The sequence below is a fragment of the Centrocercus urophasianus genome, unplaced genomic scaffold (genome assembly GCF_019232065.1).
Source record: "Centrocercus urophasianus isolate 14NV4802_14NV808 unplaced genomic scaffold, USGS_Curo_1.0 seq_12, whole genome shotgun sequence".
NCBI lineage: Eukaryota > Metazoa > Chordata > Aves > Galliformes > Phasianidae > Centrocercus > Centrocercus urophasianus.
In genome coordinates this window covers 34890501-34907871 of record NW_024884364.1, presented here as the reverse complement: position 1 = coordinate 34907871, position 17371 = coordinate 34890501, and the positions used below count along the sequence as shown (strand labels likewise).

The 17371-nt window shown below is 42.6% G+C and overlaps 1 protein-coding gene across 2 annotated transcripts in view; it reads left to right on the top strand.

The window, feature by feature from the left end:
- LOC122155719 (amine oxidase [flavin-containing] A-like) overlaps window positions 1-14950 on the top strand; it is a 45960-nt gene extending 31010 nt beyond the window's left edge. For both annotated transcript variants that reach the window (XM_042809812.1, XM_042809813.1), the window contains 10 exons: window positions 1820-1961; window positions 3703-3852; window positions 5068-5227; window positions 6345-6441; window positions 7980-8033; window positions 9254-9311; window positions 9726-9823; window positions 11199-11310; window positions 12769-12831; window positions 13585-14950. In XM_042809812.1, the coding sequence (XP_042665746.1) occupies window positions 1820-1961; window positions 3703-3852; window positions 5068-5227; window positions 6345-6441; window positions 7980-8033; window positions 9254-9311; window positions 9726-9823; window positions 11199-11310; window positions 12769-12831; window positions 13585-13740 (1090 nt within the window). In that variant the 3' untranslated portion in view covers window positions 13741-14950. The remainder of the gene's footprint in view (window positions 1-1819; window positions 1962-3702; window positions 3853-5067; window positions 5228-6344; window positions 6442-7979; window positions 8034-9253; window positions 9312-9725; window positions 9824-11198; window positions 11311-12768; window positions 12832-13584) is intronic.
- Window positions 14951-17371: the final 2421 nt, after the last annotated feature.

The following is a 17371-nucleotide window of genomic DNA, read 5'->3' as shown; positions in this document are numbered from 1 at the left end:
ATTGGATTTCTTTGAGCTACTTACAGTGTTTAACTGTTAGTCTCACAAAAGCAGTATGCAGCACAGTCGTGTGGAAGATGGGGAATGTCTTGGCAGTGTGTCTAGTTGAGGTCCTAAGGGCCAATTAGGCCTTGGAAACAATGTGCCTGATGAGTACCCTGTGGAGGAGAAATGCAGAAGATTTTCACTAGCACGTTACCAAATGCATTCTACTGTTGAGAAAAGTATATGTTTTGATGAAAGAAACAATGAATGGAAAACTAGTTAAGAAATAACTGAGGTAAAATGAGTGGGATTTAAAATTGCATGGGTGAATGTTTTGGGAGAAAGGGAAAGAGATCTTGATATAACCATTGAGGCCAGTCAGCCTCACCTACATCTCTGCAAAGGTGATGGTACAACTTGTTCTGGATGCCATCTCCACGCAATTGAAAGAGAAGAAGATTATCAGGAGTAGTCAACGTGGATTCACCAAGGGCAAATCATGCTTGACCAGCCTGATAGCCTTCTGTGATGTCATCACTGGCTGGGTAGATGCAGGGAGAGCAGTGAATGTTGTGTACTTGACTTCAGCAAGGTGTTTGACACTGTCTCCCACAACTTAGGAAACTTAGAAAATGTGGGATAAATGAGTGGATGGTGAGGTGGATTGAGAACTGGCTGTCTGAAAGAGGTCAGAGGGTGGTCATCAGTGATCAGGGTCTGGTTGGAGGCCTGTGACTAGTGGTGTTCCCCATGGGTTGGTAGTGAGTCTGGTCTTGTTCAACATCTTCATCAGCGACCTGGATGAAGGGATAGACTCTACCCTCAGCAAGTTTGCTCAAGATATAAAACTGGGAGGAGTGTCTGACACACCTGAAGGCTGTGTTGCCCTTCAGCAGAACCTGTACAGACTAGAGAGTTGGGCAGGGAGGAACCTAATAGGGTTTAACAAGAACAAGTGCAGTCTTGCACTTGGAGAGGAATAACCACATGCATCAGTACAGTTTAGGGGCTGACCTGCTGGAGAGGAGCTCTGCAGAGAAGGAACTGGATGTCCTGGTGGACAACAGGTTGGCCATGAGCCAGCGATGTGGCCAAGAAGGCCAGTGGTATCCTGGGGTGCATGAAAAAGAGCTAGGCAAGCAGAACAAGGGAGGTGATCCTCTGCCTCTACTATGCCCTGGTGAGGTTACATGTAGACTACTACTGGGCTCCCCAGTTAAAAAAAGACAGGGGTCTCCTAGAAGGAGTCCAGTGGAGAACTACAAAGATGATAAGGGGCCTGGAGCACCTCCTGTATGAGGAAAGGCTGAGTAATCTCAGTCTGTTCAGCCTTGAGAAAAAAAGACTTGAGAAGGGATCTGATAAATGTTAATAAATATCTGAAGGGAGGTGGGAGGCAAATGGATGAGGTCAGGCTCTTCTCAGTGGCAACAGGACAAGGAGCAATGGCCTAAAACTTGAACATAAGAAGCTCCGTACTAACGTGCAGAAGAACTTCTTTTTAAGGGTTACAGAGCACTGGAGCAGGTTGCCCAAAGAGGTTGTGGAGTCTCCTTCAATATTCAATACCTGTCTGGATGCCTACATGTGTGAGCTATTGCAGGGAACCTGCTCTGCAGGGGGTTGGACTTGGTGATCTGATGAGGTCCCTTCCAACCCTTACAATTCTGTGATTCTGTGAAATATTCAAGCTTCAGGCTAAAAATGAGACACATACACACCGTTTTCGATTTTTTTGACTGTAGGATAGCAACCCTTCTAAATAAGTAATAATGAAAGCCACCAGCATGTCACATTTATTCACTATCTGATTCTGCTCCTGTGTTTCATGCAGAGCTGTTAGAGACTTTGCCACCCTCTTCGTGAATGTCAACGTCACGTCTGAGCCTCATGAAGTCTCTGCTCTCTGGTTCCTGTGGTATGTGAGGCAGTGTGGTGGCACAGCCAGGATATTCTCTGTCACCAATGGGGGCCAGGTACAAAATGTCTCATGTTCTTTCCCCCTTGAAACCAAAAAGAGCAAGTGGAGTGTTGTACCTGTCCAACTGTGCAGTTAATGGAAGAAGGACAAAACATCAAGTTTATGTGGCAGTTATGTTCTCACAGGGCTGAGCAGCCCTCTCAGCTCTGTGCAGTGAGGCTTTTTGTTAGCAAAGCTTTGGAATAAACTGGGACAGTTTAATTAATTCTTCCTTTCTGCATTCAGTGCATCACAGTCCTTTAGTTACAGTTCTGTTGCTTTTCTTTATCTGCCAATTTGTTTTCCATGAGATAGTAATCACATTTGAATGTTTGTCAAGAGTTCAAAGCAAGCGTGCTTCAATCTGAAATACCTATTTATTTTTTGTGAAAGTCTCTAATGACAAGAATTGGAAACAGCTTGTAAAATGACCCTCCATCTTGAGACAGCTTACATGGCAGCATGTTTTTTGAGTCCTTGAGACTTTTTCATCTTGTTTCTATCAGGATGCAGAACCTCATGTTTTTTATGTGATTGTTCTTGATGAAGTTTCAGAAAAGGGAAGAGGGAATCTGTCAAAATAATTGGGATATGGTATGTTAACACCCTTCTTTAGCCTACTTCAGTTAACACTGCCTCAGAAGATATGTGCAGTATTTCAGACTTAAGCCATGAACTGCAAAAGCAGAGAGAGGTCCATGCTACTTAGTACTAAAGGTAGGGAAACACAGAAAGAAGTTGCCTAGAGAGATGTGAAGTCCCCATCAACGTCTGTCCATTGTGGTGAGAATAGACAACTATGTGTTGGGAAGGAAATAACCAAAGCTAATGCTGCCCTCAAATAAGAGCAAGAGTCTTCCTGCCCAGTGGCCTCTCAGCTACAGTTGCTGTTCCACGTCAGCAAGTGCTAGATGTTGAGGTAAGAATTAAAAGCAAGATGAATTCCAGGACACTCCTAGCTAGACAAGGCGTGGAGAAAGGAAAACAAGACTGAAAACAGTGCTTTGTGTTCCTTGTGCCTGGATCTATCAAACTGTCTTGGTTTCTACCTGCCTTCCCTCATCCTGATCAAAATCAGCTGAACAACAGCAGTGAGTGTTTCTGACTTAACAGCCAAGATGAGTCTTATAAAAATAACCTCCCTGCCAGTACCTGTATCCAACATATAAAAGTGAGCTGCTTGATATCACTACAGTGACTGGCAGATAAAAGAGGGTCAGTGATTCCAATGACACTCTACACGGACATCCCAAAAAACAACTGTTGCAAATTGTGGTGTCTTCCCAGGGGTGAATAAAACTCATTACATTCCATACTCGTGGCCTAATTCGGTTCAAGATCTGTCTTGCTCCTGCATTTGTAAATAAATACTTCAGCTGTGTGGATGCACGCTGGTAGTTTTGTCACACTTAAGGGTTATGATAGCACTGTGACAGGCAAAATACTAAAAACCTCTTTAAAATTAAGTGATTTGTTTAAAGTAGGTAAATTACCTGTTTCATGTTTCTTTGTTCTGTTGGCTTCATGAGCCTCCAAACTGGCTAGCTGGGAAAGCCATTGCAAAAATGCTTTTGGTATCATTCTCCATTGAGTTCGAGGCTTAGGGATTAGCTCTTCTGAAAGTCTGCTGATTTGATCTGCAGTTTCTTCATTATGAACAGAAGTCTTTTTCAATGTCACTGTGACTAATGATGGTGAATTTTTGTTTTGTTGTGTTCTTCCTCTTTTTCTTTTTTTTTTTTTTTTTTTTTTTTTAGGAGAGGAAGTTTGTTGGGGGTTCTGGTCAGATATCGGAGAAAATAATGGAGCGCCTCAAAGGGAGGGTTAAACTGGAGAGACCTGTGGTCTGTATTGATCAGACAGGTGATAATGTCATTGTGGAGACTCTAAACCGTGAGACATATGAGGTAATTTGATCAGAATAAAAGAAGAATATGCATTTAGTGGGGAATACATCTGCTGTAGCTCTTAGCCAGATGTAATCAGGAAGTACTCATTTGTGAGTGTCTGTTCCTCAGACTGTCCTGACAGACAATCTGTGAAACCTGCTTTATAGATTTATTTATGGCTCAGTCAGTCTTCGTGTTTTGCAAATTGCTCATTAGTCTGCCTTGTCCGTCTTAACATTTTCTAGATTATATGATTTTACACTTTAAATATTGAGACTATTTCAAATGAAGAAAAATAAGGTTCCTGTTGGTATCTAAACTTGTGGTTTGCGGGGGATGGGAGGGGAAGGGAAGGAAGAGGCATTTTATACTCATTTACTAAGATTTGAAAGGTCAGCTGGTCACAAACTAAGCAAGACCAAAGCTCAGCCCCCTCACGCAGGGAGGTGCTGTCAGTGCAATGATGACATGCAGTGCTACATACAGAGCCAAGCCTGGGTGTAATGATTCAGTGTCATCCTGAGCCCTGAAGCAGAGCATCCTTCGTCACTCTGGTCAGAGACAGAACTGTGGGAAGGATGGAGCATGTTCAGGAAGGCTGAAATCACCATTGTTATTGCTTATCCTGAAGTAGTATCCTGTGAATATGCACAGAAATTATGATGATTATTTTTTTAACAGTTTGTCATTTGGGTAAATGTGGATCATATTTCCTTGGGAGGAGTAAAAGGCACTTTTAACTATGCTTGTCGCATTCCCCAGCTTGTATTCTGCCAGTTTTCATCTCTGGTCCTGTAATATTCAAAAAGCTGTCAAGAATCACCTAATCACAAAACAATGTATTTTTCCCTAAATATTTATATTTATGTATATTCCATAAATATGGGAAAAATTCTTTTTCCCAAATGGCAGAATTCTTCTGGTCACCTGGAAATACCTGTGTGGGAAAGCCAAGTACTAATGTCAAGCGTGGGAAAGTTGTTAACAGTGAATAAGAGCATCTTTAAAATCATAGAATAGAATCACAGAATGGTTTGGGTTGGAAGGGACCTCAAAGCCCACACTGCCCTGCTGTGGGCAGGCCTGCCCCCCACCAGCTCAGGCTGCCTTGAGCACCTCCAGGGATCGGGCACAACAGCTCCTCTAGGCAGCCTATTCCAATGCATGTGTCCTGCAGGACAACTTCAATAAGAGGCAGTGCCTTGTTTCTACTGACTGTGTTTTACCTTTCAGGGCAAGTATGTAATCTCTGCTATCCCTCCTATCCTGACAACAAAGATTCACTTCAAACCAGAACTGCCACCAAAGAGAAACCAGTTAATTCAGCGTTTACCTATGGGATCTGTCATAAAATGCATGATGTACTACAAGGAAGCCTTCTGGCAGAGGAAGGGTATGTGAGGAAGGTGAAGGACTTGGGAGTCCAGTGCTCTGCTAATTTTGAAGCTCTCCTGTCTGTCAGGGAATAAATCCAAGGAGGGATTAAATGTGGGAAAAAAACCCACATTAAACACACGGAAAAACAAAAAGTAAAGCTCTTTGGGAAGGAGAGCTGTTTTTCTAAGGTTAAGCATACACTTCATCTCAAAGCAGAATTCAGACCCAAGCAGGGTCCCAAAGCTCTGAGCTGATGACTGATAGAAGCCAGATTTCACAGTGAACTAAAGCTGAAAGCTGCCAAGCCACCTGCAGCACACAGAAACAGAGGCCTGCAGTAGGAAGTCCTTGCTGGGACAGTTAGGGCAGCCAGAGAGAATTTACAGCAAATCACAGTGAGAGCTTTAGGTGGGAGCAAGGCCCTTCCTTGGTTACATGCCCGTTCTAGGAACTTGGTATCTCAGAGGAATGGAAAAAGTAGGTTACCTTTTTGTTCAATTTGGGACGTATTTTTCCCAAGATTTGCAACATCACACATTTCTCAGCTTTAACTGTTAATAAATGATAAAAAAAATCAGTTACTGTTTCCAGAAACATTTATATGGACAGATTAGTTTCATAGAATCATAGATTGGCTTCTGTTGGAAGAGACCTTAAAGATCATCTAATTCCAACCTCTCTGTTTCCACTTCCTGTATAATGATTTGCCCTGGTCAGGAATGTTTCTCAATTGAAAGAATATAATTTTGCATGTTTAAAGACATAAACCAGTAATTGAATGGGAATAAAAAGAAGTGTATGCAGGTTTATGCGTTGCCATCTCTACAGGATTTTTTGCGTGGTCATCTGAAACACGTCGCTTGGAATGGGGATGTGATACTTGATTAGATTGACCATTACTGTTACTGGACTCCAGTAACAGTACACTGTCTGTGTACAGAATTTCCCGGGGCCAGGTGGAAAAGAGAAGGAGGAACTGTTGTAAGAATGCTTCAGACTTGTAGATCTTTTTGGTGACTGGGGATCTACTGTACAATTCTTTTACTGATAATTTCCCCTGTTGGCTGCTGTCAGAAGTAGTGATCATCACTGAGTCTTTCTGACAATCATTTTGTTTTCCTTTCTCCCCTTAGGTTGCTGTGCTTCTCTCTTCATTGATGATGAAGAATGTCCAATTGGAATTACCTTGGATGACACGAAACCCGATGGATCTTTTCCTGCCATTATGGGGTTAGGAGCTCTAGCACATGTGTATTTCTTTTGTATAAGGAAGCCAGTGAAAGAGGAAGAGATGGGAATAAGATTCAAATCAGTTATGCCCACTCCCACATCATTCATTGATAGGGTACTTCCTACATCTCCCTTATGCCCCTCTAGCCTACGTAAGCTTTCATGTGAGAAAAAAAAAAAAACAATAAACTGCTACAAATATCCCCATACAGAGACAGTTGTGGGGAAAGGGATGCTGAATTAATCTTTGCTCATTTTAAGCAATCAGATAGCATTTTGCTGCTGACTAGATTTAGAAACAAATCTTTTCCTTACCTAGTTTTGTGAGCTTGTATTCTGCTCACGTTGGTCCTTGTATTTAGCAGCTGGACCAAAATGAAAATGCAGTTGATCAAGACATCCTTTGCCTCCTTTCCTCATCAGACTGAGGAGGGACGAAGGGGATTGGCTTGTGGTTAAGTTCGGCAGTAGCTGTTCAGTGAGAAAATCAGCATTCTGAAGAAACTGCCAAGTAGAGGAGCTGTAGTTTAGACAAACAGATGAGAAAATATGTAGCAGCATTTATTGGCTTTTAAAATAAGGTTAAGCTAATATGAACAAACAATTTTTACAAATATTTCCACTGTAATCTGAGGAGAACTTCCCCTCCTGCCCCCGCCCAAAAAGCCAATATAAATGTCAGGCAACTAAATGTGGAATATTTGGCAAGACAGCTTGCCAGTTCTACAGAACTGCACGTGTTTATGGGCATATTCAAAGCTTAACAATTTCTGCCCTGAGAGCAATAAACCTCCTCCAGACCTCAAAAGGCAAATGATTTCATGCTTTCTTCTTGTAGACTTCTCTGAGCAACTTTGGTGTAGAAACCTACTTCATCTCCTGCATATCTCCACTGAAGTCAGAGAAACTAATCACCAAATCTGTTTCTTTCAAATTGAGAGAATATCAGTCCCAGTTCTTACAAAATCGGACATGGTCATGCCAGAGCAGCAGGCATTTAACAGAGCCAGTCAGCAGGGGCAGTGGTATGGCAAACTGCCTGTAAGGCATCAAAATCACGAGAAAACTCAGTCTGAGAACTTTTGGATGAGAACTAGGTGTAAGAAGGGAGCTGGTGCAAGCTGGCTTGTTACATGCTGTCATTTCTCTCTGCTCAGTTTGTGGATAACTTTGCTCTCCTGAATCAGTGGGGATGAAGAGCTCATTCCAGACGAGAATGAGACCAGCGCTGGCAGCTTTGCAAACACGCCTACAATCTGCAGCTTTCTCAGCTGGTAGCTGCCAGGCCGTCCTTTCTGCGTGTCCCCTGGGAACACTTGCCCTCCATTCAATTAACTCGGCAGGGTATCCCACATAGGCGTTTCACCCCTGTGACCTGTAATTACTAAGTGATGTCATACAGTGAAAAGCTCTCAAGCCCATTACATACCATTAGAATGCTTGACCCATCTTTTTTTAGAGTCATTTCAAGCAAAAGCTTACAAATCAGCTGGAGTGCTGACACTGTGATATTTATATGCTGTATTTTTCTTTTTCAGTTTCATCCTTACCAGAAAGGCTGTTAAACTGGCCAGCCTCAGTAAGGAGGAGAGGTAAGAGTTCAGAAACAGTAAATACTTCAGATATGGGATACTTCTTGGAGAGGCTTCATTGTGACCTTCCAGTACTTGAAGGGAGCTTACAAGCAGGAGGGGGGACCAACTTTTTACACTATCTGGTAGTGATAGGATGACGGGTAATGGCTTTAAACTAAAAGAGGGGAGGTTTGGACTAGATGTTGAGGAAATTCTTTCCCAAGTAGGCAGTGAGGCGCTGGCACAGCTGCCCAGAGAAGCTGTGGTGCCCCATCCCTGGAGGCTCAAGGCCAGGTTGGATGGGGCCCTGGGCAGCCTGAGCTGGTGGGGGGCAGCCCTGCCCACAGCAGGGGTTGGGGTGGGTGGGCTTTGAGGTCTCCTCCAGCCCAAATCATTCTGTGATTCTATAATGTGATTCTATGATGCTTCTCCACAGAAGTGTATGTGGTTTGTGTGTGCATGTGTATATACACACATGATCAGTGCAACTGCCAATACTGGAAACTGGGGTGAAGATTTAGCTTTTAGGTCTAGACACGAACACTGATATCATCCAATTGTGGATATTTCTGAGTTTCCACATCCTGCTCCTCCATGTTCCTCAGACTGCATCCCCACTGGGTAATGTTTCACCCCAGGGATAAATGGAGCTCTGATATACACAGTGCTGCTTATCCTTCAAATTTAGATTGTGCGCCAGAAGTTTTAAACCTCCATGTTTACAGTATGATTTCTTCATTAATCTCTGAAGTGAACACAGTATGTTCTAAATGCAATTTTAGTATACGTGCAAAAAAAAAGAGGAATTCTGCTTAGGAGTGTGAGTAGTACTCTCCAGCTCATATTTTGTTCTCAGCTATAGTAGATCTGTAAGGATTTCATTGATTTATATTATGTCTCTTCTGGTCTTACACCAGTGAACATGAGAACAAATTGTCTCTGCATCCTAGAATAACTGTACCAAGATTTATTTTTTAGAGTTCTCTGCCAAAATTGGCCTTCATTTTCCATTCCAGGGTTCACTTTGGATGTCACATTTATGCATCAGTATTTGAATATGCACACTAACATAAGAACTGGAAATCAGACTTAAAAGCAAAGCAAAACCCAGCTTTCTTTCCAGTGTATTGCAATGTGTACAATTTTTTTTTTTTTTTTTTTTTTTAATAACAAGAGCAATAGCTGAGAGGTTTTTATCTCCCTCTTTTCTTTTCCCAAATGCTTTTATTTTCATATAGGAGGAAGAAAATCTGTGAGTCATATGCCAAGGCAATGCAGATGGAAGAGGCTTTACATGTAAGAAATTAGTACCCATTTTCACCTCCGTTTGTAGAATAATGTTGCTGTTTTGTTCTGGAGGATGAAGTTAAAATTCCTGGTACCCAAAATTCTGTGTTGTGCCATAGAATCTACAATGCCAAGGGGAGGGCAGCAGCATCTACTGCAGGAAAAAAAGACCTGGCAAATCTCATTCTTTGCAAGAATGAGGAAGAGTGTGGTTTGATTTGCCCTATCATTTCCACCTGGGAAACTACTGCTTCTCTAAAGATGCAAATGTTTGTTGTGTGTACATGGATAGCATTAATCAGAGGACATGACATGGCATCCTTAACCTGTTCTTTTCCCTTCTTCAGAGGAAACTTGTTTTTTATTTTTATTTCCAATTTCTTTGCCACTGTTTCACTGTCTAATGTTTGGTAATACTTACAGCCAGTGCATTATGAAGAGAAGAACTGGACTATGGAGCAGTATTCAGGGGGCTGTTACACAGCCTACTTCCCACCTGGCATAATGTATTCATATGGAAGGTAAAACAGAATACTTTTGTAGCTCACATACAATGATCTGTTTTATGCAAAAAACTTAGGGCATATTTAGCACAGCGGGGGACTTCCAACCCTCTTTGCACTCCCTTACATGCCAGCTAATGAGTCTTGCTTTTGACTTTTAATAAGAGCCAAGTTTCTCTTGTGATTTTCAAGGCAGCAAAACACAGTCACGAAAAGACCTGCCGGAGCTATAAAACCTCTCCACAGTAGTCTAGTTACAGTATCGACCTCTGTGCACTATTTGCCTATTTGCATTATAATTTTTAATGCTTTCTAAGGCCTCAAGAGCATGAGGCCTCCTCCTTAAGACAGAGGAGGAGTCTCCGCTGACTGTGCAGGTGGAGCATCGAGTTCTAGCAGAGCCTATTGAGTTGCATCACAGGGAAAAGACACAAAATCCTTACAGAAAAACTCATTCTCTCTTCCCGTTCAGCAAAGCCTGCAGTGCTCTCCCCACACAGAACTGCTGTATTCATGAAGGGTCATAAGTAGATAACAGTGATTAACATTTGGTGTATCACTGAAAAGCTTATGGAAAGCACAATTCAGCACCTATTAGAAACAACCAGGCAAATTGCATATTCATTACCAAGCACCAAACGACAGTGTGGGCTCTTGCATGTTTTCCTCAAACTGACTGTCCATTGTGGAGCTATACCTGACCTCTGTCCAAGACGTGAGTGGGAAGGAGTCATCTCATGCACAGACTCTTCTGTAGCAATTTCTCTGAACGCTTTGTGTTCAGATGTAGCAGTGGCTGAGGTCTCTTATCCACAGCTGGATGGGAAAGGGAGTTCATTCTCTTTATCTGGGTTGAGCAAGATGCTTGTGCAGCTTTGCATGGCTGATAAGCTGGCTTATGGCTCTGTTCAGGGTCAGATGCAACTCACTGAATGCAGAGGCCTTCAGCAGCAAGCCTCTTTTGGCAAGCAACCAGGCAAGTCCAAAGAGTAGCTGATATTGGTGACCCACCACAGCAAAAACATAATTCACACCCCATTGTAGTAGCAGGATAACAGCAAAGCTGTCACGCACCTGCCAGCTGCACTACATTTTGGGAGGCCATTAAGATTATTTCTTATCCTAGCACTAAAATAAGGCTGATATTATTTTGCACAGAAGCTGGGCGTACTGATTTATGCATTGGTTTTTCTCTCTCAGCTCTTGAGCGTTGTTTACAGAAACAAGTTGGTGGTCCTGCAGAAACAGCTTATTTCACCATGCCTCCCAGCCCTGCTCTGCAGGAATGATGGAGAAACAAAGTCGAATGCTTCATCAAAGCCAACAAATTGCTTTTAGAAGGATCATCGCCTTCTTATGACTTGTCATCTGACATTCTCCATTTGTTTTGAAGGATCATTCGCCAGCCCGTTGACAGAATCTACTTTGCTGGCACAGAGACGGCTACCCAGTGGAGTGGGTACATGGAGGGGGCTGTACAGGCAGGAGAAAGAGCAGCCAGAGAGGTACAGCCACTGGTTTGCTTTGGTCATCTCTTTTAAAGGCTAAAAAGGATTAAGTATGGCTTGGAGGGTCTGACTTGGTGCCTCATACACTGTGGTTGTGCTGAGGTCGGTGGGGAAGAATCAGATAATCCTAGAAAAGAAAGTGAAACAAAGGCTTTAAGAATAAAAATAAAAAAGCCAAAACAACACTTTTGAACTTAATTATTGAATAAAGTGCAACAATATGAACATTACACAGCATGTTGCCACACCAGAGATTTAAACTGAAGTTCATGCTCTATACCCCATGCCTACAAAAACAAACCCTCCAACCTGTTACGGCCCTTAGATATACCACCATGCTTGCTATCTAATTAATTGTGGCAGGCTTTGCAATCAGTTTCAGTCTCAGAAATGCTTGCAGTTATTTCCTATGAAATAATCTGGAAACATGAGCATTTTTCTGAGTTTTGATTCATCCTTTCTTCTTCTCCTTCCACCAGAGAGAACAGTGAGCTTGGCTTTATGAATCCATAATGGGTGCCTCTGATAATGTTTAAATCCCTTCAGAATGACACACACTGGGCTGGGTTCCCAGTCGGTAAAATCTCTACAACTGTCTGGAAAGAGGGGAAAAATGCACATTAAATGATATGTATTACAGTTACAGCTGCTATATGGTAGAGACACAGTTCTGTTAAATAATGGAAAATCAACCACTTGTTTCCCTTTGACAGAGTCATATTCACCTTATAATCTTCATTACGTGCTTGAGTCTCCTCATTTCTCATTTCTCTTCTCCATGGCTGAGTAGCTGTTATAACAACAGTTAGCTCTCTCTTCTGGAGGCATTCACTCGCCCCCAAGAGCCTCTATGATTGTTAAAATCAATTTGTTGTAAAAAAAAAAAAAAGATCCGTGATGAACTTCATACTACCTGGGTGTTGCCAGGAGGTAATTTCATAATGGCGCGCTTTGAAAGCCCCAGACTTGAATCTCTCATTTTCCTCATTTGTGATTCAAGATGCATCATTCCCAGCAGCCTTTCTGTCCTGAGTTCGTGGCACTGTGTTATTTCTCAAGCTGCCGTGTAAGAGAGCGCTCATAGTCAGAAAAAGAAGAACAAAGCCAAAACACAACATCTAGGAGAACTATAGGTCTTTTGGATTGCCCTACTTCTTGCAGATGGTACAAGAGACTCTATGGAACTTTCCTTTTATCCTTAAAACATTGGTAGGCACGTAATTATTTGATGACTAGCTATCCTGTTTTTACACAAACTATCAAAACTGCCTCTTTCTTTCATTACTGATATGAACAGAGAAATCATTATTTATTTTCTGGTTCAACCACTATTCAGTTTTATGGTCACAATTTTGCTTTTTATCATTGTCATCTTGCTCTGTTTTCCTGAAACAGAAAGTAGTTGGTGTGCTTTTTTCATTTTTCTCATGTGGTACCAATGTTTATCTTTTCTAGATATTATATCATATGGGGAAGATCCCCAAGAATGAAATTTGGATGCCAGAGCCAGAGTCAAAGGTAAGCCTGACTTTCTTGTTGTAACCAGAGAGTTCAGCCCCTTGATTGATCTGCAGGCTCTCTGTTGGTGGCTTCTCTGCTAGGTTTTAATTCACAGAATCACAGATTCACAGAATGGCTCAGGTTGGAAGGGACCTCAAGGATCATGAATCTCCAACCCCTCCATCACAGGCAGGGCCACCAACCTCCCCATTTAATACTAGACCAGGCTGCCCAGGGCCCCATCCAATCTCGCCTTGAATACCTCCAGGGACGGGGCATCCACAACCTCTCTGGGCATCCTGTGCCAGCACCTCACCACTCTCATAGTAAAGAATTTCCCCCTGACATCCAACATAATTCTTCCCTTCTCCCCTTACTTCACATGCTGATGGTATCCATTTATTCAACTTGTCCAAGGAATATCATTATCCCCTTGTAAGAGATGGGCAACCATGACCCATAAGTAGCTCTGCCTTTGCTGTCCTGTGGCCATGGGGTTCAACAGATTTTTTTCAGAACCCTGACCCACCCTCACCTTATTTGGTCCTCAGGAAAAACTTGTGATATCCCTTGCCTTGGTTTTCAAGAAAAGGGTAGATATGGCACAGAGTGACAAGATTTAGTGGGATGGTAGTGATGAGTTGATGGTTGGACGGATGGATGATCAGAGTATTTTTTCCAATCTTAATGATTCTATGATTCTATGATTTTCTGTGTCTGCTTGCATAGTGAGTGAGAGCTTGTGATCATACAAATTTCTCTCTCCTCCAGGATGTCCCATCCCGACCATTCGTCACCACCTTCTGGGAGAGGAACCTGCCATCTGCGCCAGGACTGCTCTGTCTACTTGGGTCTACTGTGCTCTTCACCTCTGTGGCTGCTGCAGTGCTGTTTGCATCAAAAAAGGGACTGTTAATTCGAAACTAGTGCAAACTAAATGCCCAGCCAAATGTGCATACTTGCTCTTCTTCCCTTTTATTAGGTGAGGGTTATTTTTGAAGAGAAGTGACATGGACAACTGGAAAGGGCCAGAGGTGTTCTCCTTGTGATTTTCTTTTTAGAACTTTAATTAATGCATTAAATCTACTGCAGTGGCTACCAGCAAAACAAAACTAAATCAACTGTGGGGGTATTTTTGAAAATTGCCTCTTGTCCATTTGTTTTGATCGGACATCTTTATATCAGTGTTGTATTCTTAATATAGGGAAGGCAAAGGAAAATCTTTCCTAAAAAGTGAAGAGCTCTTGGAATATGCATTCATTTCCACTTGCTGCTTTATTTTTGGTCACATGAGTTAGTAAGTACCCTTGCGTATTCACCTCAGTAGTTCAGAATATTGGAGGTTTCTTCTGTAGCATCCCTGCTGGGCAGCAGAGATTAGCATGCCAATCAGGCACAGAATTGTTAAATTAACTTCCAAAGGCATTTGATTAATTATTAATCATCACAATGTGAAACTTTACTATCAGCTGTATGAAAGAAGATAATTAGCATGAAGTGGATCATTAAAGAGCAAGAGTAGAAGCACACGTGGACATCGTTCTGCCCACAGCTGAGCAAGTTGCAACACTGTGTGGCTGCAAAAGCCATGTAGGGCAGTGAGCCTCACGCTTTGCAATTCTTCCATGGAGCAGCTCTCGGCTGCTTCCTGGCCCGAGTGCAATTGATCCATCCTGGCCACTGGCTGTTAATGTGGAGTGAAGTGAAATAGCAAAGCTGAAGCCCCTCTGACTTGCAGCACATGCTCGCTGTTATGTTCAGAACATCAGCAGTTTCCTGGCTCCCTATCAATTTGCTCTCCCTCGTATTGCTTGTAATCTGTACTGTCTTCCTACAATAAGGAGAAATATATTTGGGGCTTGAATTACTGCCTTGTAAATTACAGTAATTGAATGCATCTGCCTGTTCCGCTCTTATTATGTACATGACACTCTTAAAATAATCACTTTAGTGTTAACTGAAGTCTGGAATATAGGTTTCACAACATACCATCATTATGCGATCTTTTTGCCGTGAAATGTGAGCATTGTATGTGTCCATGAACTCCACTGTCATTCAACATCAGTGAAACGTGCCTTTCAATAATCCTGAAACCTTGATAAGAGGATCTCTTCTATAAACTTTTCTTCATATTCTTTTTCTCGTGTCATTTTTGGTGAGTTTGTGGAAGGTGGTGTTTCTCTGTGTCTTTATTAAATCACAGGTCGTATCATGTGCAGTAGCCACATACCGGAACACCTACCAAGCAAGATGACTTCACTCCTCGCCACCTTGTCCATCATATTCAAATGTCCTCTTACTTTTTTTTTTTTTTTTGGGGGGGGGGGGGGGGGGAGGAGGGAAGGATAAGAGTTAGGGCAAAAGCTTTGCAGACCCCATAATTTATGTGGACCAATCTCAGCCCAGGCGCTGGTGGGCTGAACAGAAGCTCTTCGCAGAGGGAAGGGGTTGCTTAGGTGGCCCCTTGTCATCATGCCCCTTTCCGATTGGAGCAGATGTTCTTGGTGACAGTGTTGAGCACAACACCCATTCCAAAATACTCACCCACATTTGTATTTATGGTAGTTAGAGCCAGTCGCTTTGTTGCTGATTCAAAACTTGTAATTTTGCAGCCGTAAACATTCTCTTTGCACATGTACAAAGGAGACCCCGAGTAATCTGTCATATACCTGTGAGCCAACACCATTCGACTTCACTCTTCACCTCGCTAATGCATGTTTCCATTGCAATTTGCTTGTATTTTGAAGAGCAAGGGCAAACCACCTGAACAAGTAGAAGACGAGGCCGTGTTGCTCACCGCTTGGGGAAGGGACACATTTCACTGCAAGTGGGAGCAACAATCAGCAAACAAAGGAGGGTGATTAAAAGCGGCATTTCTGAAACTTGTGCGGCTCCCAGGCACTGTGCTTCTACAGGAGAGGGCGGTGTTTGTGGCTGTCAGAAATCACAGACCAGTTTCCATTCTGCTTCTATGCCTCTTTTGACTATCAGAACAATTGCCCAGTTTAAACACTAAATGTCTGGCTTAAATATTAAACATCCAGGCATCTTTCTTAAACCAGTTTTGAAAGAGTATGGAACAGAGTTTATTACCACTGACAGCTCTCAAAGAAACAAGCCGCTGCCATCATGAAAAAGGCTGAAAACAGTGGGAACACCTCTTTCCACTAGAAACAGTGCAGAGTTCTCACTAGGCCACAGGGTGGAAGAGCCTTTGTTTTGCTGCGTTGGAGGTTGGGGTCCAGCTTCATGGACTGTAGTCAGAGAGCCCTGCATCCCCTAGCAGAAATAGGGGATGCTCTGTTTTCTCAAAGTGAGGGGTGAAGTGGGAGAGGTGGGCGCCAATGAGGTGGCCAAGGCCCACACTAAGTCCATCCACATCTCAATAGGAACTGAACTGCATTTGCAAATTTTTAAGAGCAGGTGTAGGCAGCATCCTTCTATCTGTGCTCCCTGTACTGGGCAAGGAGGAGGTCTGACCAGGTTCCAGGATGCTAATGGCAGAACATCCAGTCTTAGAGACCACGCTGAGCAAACAAATGGTTGCAACCTTCAGTCTGGTCCATTAATGATCATTCATCAGCAATACTTTCCAGTCCATGTTTGATTCAACCTCCAGTTTCATGCTGTTTTATCTCCTTTTTTCCAGAACCAAGCATACCTCCAACCATAGGCACAAATTAGCATCACATACTTGAACAACAATACCACACAGAGGGATGTACTAGTTAACTTTTCACAACTTGTAGGTTTCTCCCCTGCTGGTGCCCACGTGCTATTGATCAGGTATGCTGCCTAACAGCGTGTGCTTTTCTCTGGCAAGAAATAATGCCATGGGCAAGCTGGATCCTGGTTTTATGTTCTTTATACAGAGTACAGCTTCCATTTCATATCAGCAGCACCAACAAATAGAAAAATGGACAAATCCAGTGAGTCCATTGCTATGGGAAAAAAAAAATAATTGTTGTTGGCTATCCTATTTTACTCCTAGGCTTTTCCACAGAGATGTTTAAAACAACTGTTTTTGCTCTCTAAATGTTCCCTGCTTAGTTGCTTCCTACAAGTGCACAGAAAGCAAATTTCACCTTGGTGAAAACCCAGAAAGGGAAATTAAATGTGTGCATTGATAGTGAACCACAACTTTTTCTTTGCCTGCTGAGCTCCCACACTTGGCAATCAACATTTCATTTCCAGTTTTATTTGCTGTTTTGCTCTTTATTTGTAGTGCTTGGCATCTGAGTTTCTGTTCTCTGTGTGCCTCTCTTTAAATTTTTTTTTCCCTATCTTATGTAGCAGAGAGAGAATAACCTGGGATACATAAGAGTAGCAGGGAATCATAGAATTATAGAATGGCTTAAGTGGGAAGGGAGCTTAAATACAGTCCAGTTCCAACCCCTCTAAGCCATAAGCTTCTCGGGCAGCCTATGCCAGGGCCCCACCGCCCTCTGGGTGAAGAATTTCCTCCTAACACCTGACCTAAATCTCCCCTTTTTTAGTTGAAAACCATTCTCATGTCCTATTACTATTAGACCATGTAAAAAATCAGCCCCCTCCTGGT